This window comes from Trachurus japonicus, unplaced genomic scaffold (assembly GCF_045865225.1).
Source record: "Trachurus japonicus isolate A0001 unplaced genomic scaffold, Traja_1.0 AP031097.1".
Taxonomy (NCBI): Eukaryota; Metazoa; Chordata; class Actinopteri; order Carangiformes; family Carangidae; genus Trachurus; species Trachurus japonicus.
The window spans coordinates 6,441-17,244 of NW_028221230.1; the positions used below are offsets into that span (position 1 = coordinate 6,441).

General features: G+C 39.9%; 1 protein-coding gene across 1 annotated transcript; it reads left to right on the plus strand.

The window, feature by feature from the left end:
* The first annotated feature begins 5,457 nt into the window (after positions 1-5,457).
* Positions 5,458-6,546, plus strand: LOC146959764 (uncharacterized). Its single transcript, XM_085772921.1, has 3 exons — positions 5,458-5,631; positions 5,754-5,932; positions 6,021-6,546. The coding sequence occupies exons 1-3, from the start codon at positions 5,458-5,460 to the stop codon at positions 6,544-6,546; spliced, it is 879 nt and encodes a 292-aa protein (XP_085629047.1).
* Positions 6,547-10,804: the final 4,258 nt, after the last annotated feature.

Below are 10,804 nucleotides of genomic sequence, written 5' to 3' on the forward strand. Positions count from 1 at the left end.
GCTTCAGCATGCTCGGGACAGTCAAAACGTTGTTCTTTGCCAGCAATAGAGACACACAATGTGCATGGATAACGAACAAAGTACTTAATCTTACGGTCACGGAGCTCACGTTTGATGTTGGCAAAGCTCTTGTGTCGTCTAGCCAAGTCTGCGCTGAGGTCTGGATTGAAGTAGACACGGGACCCGTTGAACTCCACTTTCCTTTTCGCCCTGGCCAGCCGGATGATTTTCATCTTGTCCTGGAAGTTGAGCATCTTCATGATGATGGGCCTGGGAGTATCCCGGTCTTTTGGACGCTGTGTCGGTGAGCGATGTGCTCTTTCAATGACTGGAGAGGAGGGGAAGTTCTCCCGGCCCAGTAACGATGGAATTAACTGGGACATGAACTGGATCATATCTGCACCTTCAGCAGACTCGGGTATTCCAACAACACGAAGGTTCGAGCGGCGAAGCCGGTTTTCCTGGTCGTCCATCTTCTCCCGGAGGAGAGTGTTAGCAGCTTCGAGTGCTTTCACTCTCTCGGTAAGATCATCAATGTTGCTCTCGTTTGTGCTGATTCTCCCTTCTATCAGCTCAACTTGTGATCCCAATGTGTAGAGGGAGGTCTGAATATTAGCCAAGCCAGTCTGAATAGGATCCACTTTAGAGTTAATGTGCGTCAGCATTTCAGTCTTACTCTTCTCAATGGCGTCCAGCAAACATTGCAGTGTTAGAGTTGCCATCTTCACGCCAAACAGGCACAAAATGAGTTCACAGAAATATGACTGAAGCTGCTCAAACTCGACGGATTAATGAGAGTGGATCACATGCATAAAGTTGCAGTAGTATCGGCTACTAGGCTTCAAACAGACAGAGCGATCGAGACACGTACTCTCACGCTGCGGCCATCTTGGTTAACGAGTGCTTGCTGGTCTGAAGACCTGAAGGTTGCTAGTTCAAATCTTGCCTCAACAACAATTATAGTGAATTATTTTCCCAGTCGTCCTCTGTTGACTTCTGATAACTTGCTTCATGTTGAAACTGCTGCTCTCAGCCTGAAATTCACAGAAATTTTCATTCTAAGTCATTCAAGCTTGACTCTCAAGCTTTCTTGGTGTTGACACAGTGTGTTTCCAACAGGTGCAGCTTTGGGCTCGTTAACTTCAGAGTGAGACAGAGTGCAGCTCATCAACAGACAACAGTCTTTGCAACAGTGTGTACACTGTGGCCTAGAGGCAAAGTCAAAGTCTTCTGACAATGAGATTGTGGGTTCAATTCCTACCTTGGTCAACCATTTGTATGGTCATCACTGCTTGCACTATTTTCACAAAAGAGTCCTCTACTTACTTGTTGTGGCTAATTTCTGCACTTTCCTTACTTTTTTTTTTAAGCAGAAGCCAGTGATCCTCTTATCAAAGGTTTTCTTTGCCCCTCACATACTGTCTCTGTCTGTAGCCTAGTGGTTAGCTTGCTGGTCTGAAGACCTGAAGGTTGCTAGTTCAAATCTTGCCTCAACAACAATTATAGTGAATTATTTTCCCAGTCGTCCTCTGTTGACTTCTGATAACTTGCTTCATGTTGAAACTGCTGCTCTCAGCCTGAAATTCACAGAAATTTTCATTCTAAGTCATTCAAGCTTGACTCTCAAGCTTTCTTGATGTTGACAGTGTTTCCAACAGGTGCAGCTTTGGGCTCGTTAACTTCAGAGTGAGACAGAGTGCAGATCATTAACAGACAACAGTCTCTGCAACTGTGTGTGCACTGTGGCCTAGAGGCAGAGTGGAAGTCTACTGACCATGAGGTTGTGGGTTCGATTCCGACCTTGGTCAAACATTTGTATGGTGATCACTGCTTGCACCATTTGCTAATTCTGCAACAGCGTTCAGCTGCTTTCAGCATTCACACCATTTCCATTCTTGGAAATGCTTTTTCTAGTTAATTAATATGCTTCACATGAATTTACAAAACTACAAAAAGAAGAAAAAAGCAATGACATGAATGAAGAGAAATAAAATAAAAACTCACACCCTCACAGCTTTATTCAAACTGAACAATGTAAGGTCTGCATTGAAATACATGTTCTTTTTTTATAAGTTACAGATTTTATAGGAAGATGGAAGATTTCTACATTAACAACTCCTCACTAAGCTACAATAACAGCAACATCGACGACTACAAAATTGACATCAACGGCAACACTGTCAATCGTTCATTCATCAGGGACGTGGTGACGTGCATCATCATCAGTATCGGCCTGCCACTGACCCTATTGGCCATCTATGGATTTTACTCTCTGGTGAGACATACTAACAACAACCTCTGGTATCTCTCTTATATTTTTGTATAGCTCACTCCTCTTGTAGATTTTTTTTTATATAGTATATTTTTGGGGCATTTTTTTGCCTTTATTTAATAGAATAGTACAGAGAGACAGGAAATGGGGAGGCAGAGAGATGGAAATGACATGCATAGGGCTGACCAATGCAGGACTGTATAGCCTCTGCATATGGGCCGCCTGCTCTACCTACTGCGCCACACAAACGATAAGACGAACTGACCAAACCATAACCGGCTTGAAAAGAAGCAATAAATTAAGTTATCCTACGTTGCCTTCATCTAATCTACTAATGTTGCTCTTTAACTTGATATTATCTGTTTTTTCATCTGTGGTATTATGTTTTCATTCCATTCTTTTGCTTTTAGTCTTTTAATGCATGTTTTCTTCTTAGCACATTGAATGACATTTGTGTATGATAAAATACAGTATAAATAAATGTGCTTTTTCCTTTTCTGAAATATGGTTATTGATTGGATTTCTTGAGGAGACATTTGATCGTCGATCATAAATCATCATTTTTGACTCCAACCTTTATAGGCCATTTTTTCCTCCACACTCCTTGGTACCTTTTTCCAAACTGTTTGAATGGATCACTTTTGTCATCATGTTGGTGAACAAAGCAGAACATAGTGTTGAAGTTAGTCATTACATTTGGAAAAAACTTTTGAATAATAAAAATCCTCATTAATTGACTCTGTGCAACAGCTTCAGTAATTCTGCAAGTTAAAATCCAAACTAGTGTTTTTAAGCCACTGCTTGTAAGTCTAAATCATGTTCTCATGGATAACATCTTGCATCACACCACACAAGGAAATGATTAATAGCCACAGTATTTCTTCCTGTTTCTCAGAAAGAAAGAAAAAAGTCATTTCAGAGAACATACATAGTACATTTAGCAGATATTGTTTTACGTTTTTGCTTTGTTTTTTTCTGTGTGTGTGTGTTGACTTAGGTCAAAGTGTCGACCTGTTGTTGATTATGTCTTGTTCCACCTGAGTGGAATATGTGTTGTTAACATGAAAGAAACATGGAAGCTACAGCGTGTCTGTTCTTCTATTTTTACCTGTTACAGACACAGAGAAGCAAAGCACCTACTGTACAGGTTATAACAAGTTTATGTGATGGATTGATTTTATCAAGAAGCTAATCATTGATTGATTGAAACAGTCACAGCACGAATAGGTCATGTCTGCAGAGACCAACTGGGGCAGCTCTGGCCTCTGTGCTTCATTTCAGATTTCAGACAACTTTATTTATCCCAGAGGGGCAATTCAGTTTAGCAGACTCAGTTTTGTTAAAAGACAGATAAAAACAAGATCCATGATTTCGAGCAATCAGTCTGTGGCAGACTCGCACAGCACATCAATAAATCAAGAACACAGTTCTCAGTGAAACTATCAGAGACGAAGCACTTTGTCCCATATATTTATTGATATCTCACCTTTTCAGGGTTCAACATTTACAGTTTATAGCAAGAATGTCACTCTCAGCAATGAATTCACGAATACATCTGTTTCCATTAGTGATGAAGATTAGACTAGACTGAAATTTTATAATTTGCCTCTCCGTTTTTGTCTATGTGTGTTATCAAACAATGACTAGCACAGAAGTCCAACAACAACACCACCTGGGTTCAGATCTGGAGGCTGTTCAACCCAACCTCACCCCTCCAGGTGGCACTGTTGCTGTCAACATGGGCAGCAAAAGTCCAGATGGTGAAAGCTCTTCACCCACTACACCTTTCTGACAGTATCTCTTCCTGAAATCTCACTTACAGGTTGTCATCAGACCACTATTAAAAATCTGCTTTAGTATAGATTTGTGGAATGAAATGAAGGCATTTTTTCAACAGAAGTAGTAGCAAACATGGGAACAGAGATGCCATGCACTCACGTGCTTTATGGTTAAAATGACATCTGGCAGACAACACTTGTGTTCACTTCATGAGAAGCAGAAATATGATGAAGTAGAGATTAGATGAAGAACCGCCTTCACGCTATATTTAGCTTGAGTTACTGCATAGATGGGACCAGACTGACCAGAAATCAATGAAATAAACATCTGAGTTGTTTTCCACCAGCTTTCAAAGGTAAACTTTCTGCTGCATTATTTCTCTCAGTCTAACCTTATTGATAAAAACTTTAACAAAGGAACAGGACTGTTGATGTAAAACAACATGACTTACAGTTATATTCTTTGTTCGATATTCTTTGTTTTTCGTCTCTCTTGCCTTACGTTATTGATATTTGTGCTAAAATGCTGGATTCATTGAAATTTACACTGTACTGCAGTTGTATTGTGTTATTGTGTGAAAATTTGTAGGTAATCAATGTTGGCTATAAGGAGCGTCTTAAAGGAGTTGTATGTGAGAATGTGGCCAAAACTGTTGCTGCAGTCAAATTTAAAACACTGCAGCGCGTTGTTTCCTCTTCCTTTGCCCCTAGAATCAATGTTGATAGCCAAACGCTAACCTCTGCCCTTCTCCAGCTGGTATTTTCGTCCAGTGCAACAACGTGCGCAGCGGATTTGATAAATTGGCAGACTGCTGTGCGCCGAGATGTGGTCACGCAGCAGGGGGAGGTGTCGACAGATTCACCTTGGCGCAGTGACAATTTGTTCCCAATAGACCGCGCCGAGAGTGCGCATTATTTCTCTCAATCTATTTATAACCTCATTCATCAAATCTGTAATGTTATTGATGGCCATTGACTGTTAGTAATCTACAGTCAGTGTCTTTTAGCCTCTCTCATGGCTTTAATGAAATTAATTAGATTTTTGTGCTGGATGCTGGATTAATAAAAATTACACTCTAGCATAGTTGTACCGTGGTAGGAAGTCAGTGTAAGGCTATCTAACTCATCAAATTCATCATTGCGGTCAATATCCTGTAATAAAAAATGCCTCATGTTGATAGTGTTAGTCTCTCGATAATTAACTTGATCATTTTGACCAGAATCACAGCATCAGCAGTTTTCTACTGAGAAGACGACGGTGATATTCAACACACCGGCAGAAACCTCACAGTTTTTTCTCAGTAGACCCAAGGTGGACATTCACCTCACAGCTATATTGTCACTGAACGATGTGAGGTCTACATTAAAATACATGCTCTTCTGTCTGACAACAGATTTTATAGGAAGATGGAAGATTTCTACATTAACCACACCTCAGTGGACAAAAGCTACAATAACAGCAACACTGAGTCCGACAGCAATACTGTGAGAACATTATTTATTGTGGAAGTGGTGACGTGCATCTTCATCGGTGTCGTCCTGCCACTGACCCTAGTGGCCATCTATCAACTTTACTCTCTGGTGAGAACTCAGTTCATGACTGAGGAAGAGTTTGATGACAAATTCATGAGTGCAGTTTTCAGCAGAACAAGATAAAAACATTTCCAACCACTGTGTTTACTCTTCTCAATGTTTTCCTGCAGGTCAGAGATGGTCAGGTGGCTCCGATCTACATCATCAACCTTCTCATTTCTGACCTCATTCAACTCTGCTCCATGATCATTAGTGTGGCAAAACCTGATGATGACAATATCTCAAGTGTGATTTATATGTATGGTCTGATGGCCAGCGTTTGCTTCATGGTGTGTGTTTCCCTGGAAAGGTAGCTATCAGTCTATTCTGTCTGAACATTTTATTTCATCATAACTCAGATGCTCCACAAAGACGATGTGTGTGTCTGTGTATTACAGGTATTTGGGCATCGCCTGGCCGCTGTGGTACCGCTTCAGAAGAAACATCAAGACCTCTGTGGTGGTCTGTGTTGTGGTCTGGATACTTCCTCTTCTCTTTATTCTACCCCACAGTTTTGGAGTTTATCCTAACACCATGCTAATCCTCATTGGTCTCTTCCTCCTCCTTCCCTTCCCTCTGTGCATCTTCTCCCTGTTTGGGACCGTTAAAGCTCTGTCTGCAGCCACCAGTGTCCCTCCTGATGAAAAACGGCGAATTGTGGCCATTTTGGTTTTGGTGCTACTTATTTACACACTGTTGTTCCTGCCCATCATCATTGTGCTCCTTGCAGAAGAAGCAAGGAATCATGATTCCTTACTTGTCGCTGACACTTTGGCAAAGTTCAGTCCTCTTGCAGACTTGTTTCTGTATGTTTTCAGTAGGAAAGGAGCTGCAGACAAATGTTTGGCCTGTGTGTGTCGTTGCAGGATGAACAGTGACAGAGATATCACAACAGTGACAGAGATGTCAGGTATCAACTCATAGGCAGTCGCTAAAAGAATTAGAAAAAGAAAAATGGAGGAAGAAATGTATAGAGACAAATCATACTGTTGTCCTCTGACGCGATTTGCAGTGTTACGCCTGACTATATATTCACTGTAACACATCGTCATCGTCAAATTAATTTGTAGACTAGCACTGCCTGAAAGGTGTTGACTCTGGCAGCCACAAACGTCTCACTTGCACTGCACCATCAAGGTCATTTTTATTTGCATGGCATCATTGTATGCCACTTGATGCCCGATTTTTTTTAAATACCTCTCACAATTGAGCAGAATAGAGTGATGTGCAATAGGCTCTAAATGGAGTCAGCTTTACACCATCAAAACACATGCTGGATTTCAGTGCCAGGATGTTCGCCTGTGCATACATACTGCGGCACTGCCTGTAAATGCCATCATCATCAGTCATTTCATCTGTGATCCGATGTCCAAGATACTTAACCTTATCACTTGTACAGAGGTCATTATTAGACCATTTAAAATCTGGAAGATTCTGACATTTGTCTTCTTTTGTTCTGATTAACACAACACTCTTACGGGCATTATATTTTATATCATTTCCCAAGCCATACAGTAGTCAGTACAAATATTAAGGAGCTGCTGAAGACCAGCGGGTCTTAGGTGATTCACCAACATAATACACCATTACACCAATCATCCACTCAGTCTTATAGGCATTCAGTCTAACGAGAAGTTTTGTTTTTTCTTTTGGTCAATTAAAAGTTGATGAAAATTATTATTATATTATCAAGTCATCACTTTTATAGCTGAGCATGATCACTCTGCCATTATAACTCTCTCATTTTTACACCTTTGTCTGTTTTCGGCTTGTTTAACTTTTACACAATTATAAAGGGTTTCCAACTCAAATTGTTTGTTGTATGTTCTTTCTACATTATTACTTTTTTAAATAAACTAAACAACACATGACTTCTTTGTCTTAATTCATTTTACATTTGATAAATCTCACTAATATTTTGTCATCAGGGGGGAATCATAAGCTTTAATCTAACTACAATAAAAAACAACAGAGAACGACAGAGAAGCAAAGCACCTGCAGTGTTTATAGTTTATTACATTAATGTGACTCCCAGCAACAAATTCACCAGAAAACTATGTCTGACTTCCTCAGTGGTGAAGATTAGATGAAGCAGAGATCATTAAGGACCCCCCCCCCCCCCTCATGACTTATCATGCAGTGTTGCTCAATTTCACATTATTAGACTGGATGAAGAGAGGAAACAACAAACTCTGCTAAAAGAAACTTATCCAGGTTCAGGTTGTGATCCAGCAGCTTTAATACAACGTTTCTGTTCCAGAGTTTGTGTCACATTATTTCGTACATCTTCTTACTATCTATTTATAACTTCATTTATAAAAACTGTTAAGTTATTGATGACCACTGACTGTGGGTGGACAGTAATCAATTTTTTTTAAAAACTTTTTTCATTTGTGCTAAAATGCTGGATTAATAATTTGTTCCAAATTGCTTCTGAACCATCTTCATGTGTTTTTGTCCGTGCTGCACGGAGCCTTACCAATTGGGCTGTATGTGGCCCCTGAACTAAAATGAATTTGACACCCCCGATTTAAAAGGTTAAAATTAAATAAAAATGGATTGCCAAGGTCAAATTTTTTTTATATGTAAAACTACTTGTTGCCTGTTTTGAGAGATGATACTTGTGATTTATTAGTCATGTCTGCAGAGGTCAGAAAGGGGAGCTCTTCCCTCTGTGCTACGTTCTGGATTGTCTCTTTCCTTTTGCCAAGGTTCAGTCCTCTTGCAGACTTGTTTCTGTTTGTTTTCAGTAGGAAAGGAGCTGTAGACATGTTTTTGGCCTGTGTGTGTTGTTGCAGGATGAACAGTGACAGTGACATCAGCAGAACAACAGCATGATTGATTGAACATTAGTGACTGTTATTGACTCCGATAAATGGAGACAAGACAGACACTGTTGTCTTCTGGCTGTGATTTCTATTTAATTGTGGCACCTGCTGTGCTGCACTGTGAAAGCTCATGAAAGCTTTTGTTAAATGTTCATTAAAAACACATCTCTCATTTTTACATCTGTATTTTGACTGTTTTCTGCTTGTTTAACTTTTTTCCCCAATTATAAATAGTGTCAAACTGGAACTTTTTGGTCTAAGGGCTTTTGACATTCTTTTGTTTATTCATTGATTTGAGTGCGTTTGGAAACCTCCTATATATTTACATTGTTTCTCAATAAAATAAGTGACATATTGCAAGGAACTGTATGTAAGACTGTGGCCAAAACTGTTGCTGCACTCAAATTCAAAACATTGCAGTGCGTTGTTTCCCCTCCCCTTGCCCCCAGACTAGAGGTTGCTAGATAAAGATGATCATGCCTCTCTAAAACATGTTAGACTACATTACTGTAGTTACTACCTGTAGTCAGAGAGTTGAAGCAGCAGTATCGGTTATCATAGTAAATATACAGTATCTCCTACATGTTCGTGGTTCTGTAGTTTGAGCAGGTTGTTGATTAATATTTAACTTTTTACTCTGATTGTTTAATTGCTCTGACTCACAGTAACTATGAGTTCACGTCAACTCAAGCGATCTTTGTTGCACTTCTCGGCTCCAACGCTGTGTGTGAGTGTATGTGTGCATAGTGCTGACACACACACTGTTACCCTGCATCTGCAGGAGCCTGTTCTTCACATGAGCCAACATACTGTATGAGAACCGTTTCTGCAGAATAAACATCAAGAGCATCTCTGTGTTTTCACATTAGGACTTTCCTCCACTTTCTGACCGCCGGTTTTATAACGACCACAGACTAGGAGAACTGACCGGGCCGGACTCGTCTCATGAACCGCTCCAAATATTCACCATTATCACCAACATTTCAACTTTTCAAACTTTCACTTTGTAATTCTTCCCTTTGGCTTTAGCTGCAGCTGCTGCAGCTCAAACTATATGCTCACGACAGGAGGCGGTGTATCAGACAGTGGAGTGACAAGCTGCTTATTTCTCCCATGTGATGTCAAGGAAATATGACCATAGCCGATAAACGAAAGCGACCAAAAAAAAATGTCACAATCTCAATTGGAGATCGTTTTTTCTCCCAGTCGTAGTAGCTTAATTGGCAACCCAGAGGCCGAAATGCCACCAACGCAAAACACAAAACACAAAACCAAAACATAAAAATGATTTGCAGGCTGCATATGTGTTAAAAGAATATTCTGGCTGTGCTTTGTTGTCAGTTAGATCAGTATTTCAAATTAACATGATTTCTTCGTCTCTGCTAACATAATGAGTGGTTTTATGATTACTTCCTGTACATTTCTTACATAAAGTTCCTTTAAATGTCAACATTCTGTTTACAACTTTTATACTAAATGGTTTTTGCAGGTCACACAGTTGTGAACCAACACAAACAAATTAATGTCCGCACTAGTCACGCACCTGCATAGTTTTCATAAACATTTGTATAGATAACCATCTCTGTTTTCCTTAGAAGTAGAGAACACATCATAAAGAACCTCTTTCATAACATTATCATGCTACATCGCTGAATTACACATTATTAGTCTGTGAGGATTCAGAGGAGAAACAACAGACTCTGCTAAAAGGAACTCACCCGGCTTGTGATCCAGCAGCTTTCAAAGGTAAAGTTTGTGTTTCTTTCCCTGACCATAACTGTAACGGTGTTGGGACTGGACACTAGTTCTTGTCATCTACAGTTAGCTCATGTGTTTCCCTCTTGTCTTAAAGAGACAAGCCAAGGCAAGGAAATTTTATTTGTGTAGCCAATTTTTAGTTTGGTTTGTGTCAAAGGGCTTTACATGGCAACATAACAACATCCTCTGTCGTAACTGAGATAGGTGCTAAAATGCTGGAGCACTCTCAGATGTATCATGTATTATAGCTGAAACTACTGTATTTGTGTGAACTAGACACAGGCCAGTATGATTGTGACTTCATAATAACCTTGAGCAAAAATATCACATTTTCACAATATTGTGGTTTTGCAACTACAGTACAGACACACACGCTCACACACACAAAGCAGGGGCACAGCAATTCTGCAGACTAGATACAGAGCTGGGGACAATATTTGTTTTGTAAAAGCTGATCAGCAGAGATGTTCTTCTTAAAAACAAACAGACATTAAAATTCAACATTTCTCTGACAGACGCAGGCAGCAAAGAGGAGCTGATTGGAGATGCTATATTGTCTAAACCTTTGGTGCTGAGGGAAAACCCTGTGTATTGAT

Coding starts and splice junctions, on each gene's coding strand:
- LOC146959764 (XM_085772921.1), top strand. CDS start 5,458: ATGGAAGATTTCTACATTAACCACACCTCAGTGGACAAAAGCTACAAT. Junction 5,632..5,753: donor TCTATCAACTTTACTCTCTG/GTGAGAACTCAG, acceptor GTTTTCCTGCAG/GTCAGAGATGGTCAGGTGGC. Junction 5,933..6,020: donor GTGTGTGTTTCCCTGGAAAG/GTAGCTATCAGT, acceptor TGTGTATTACAG/GTATTTGGGCATCGCCTGGC.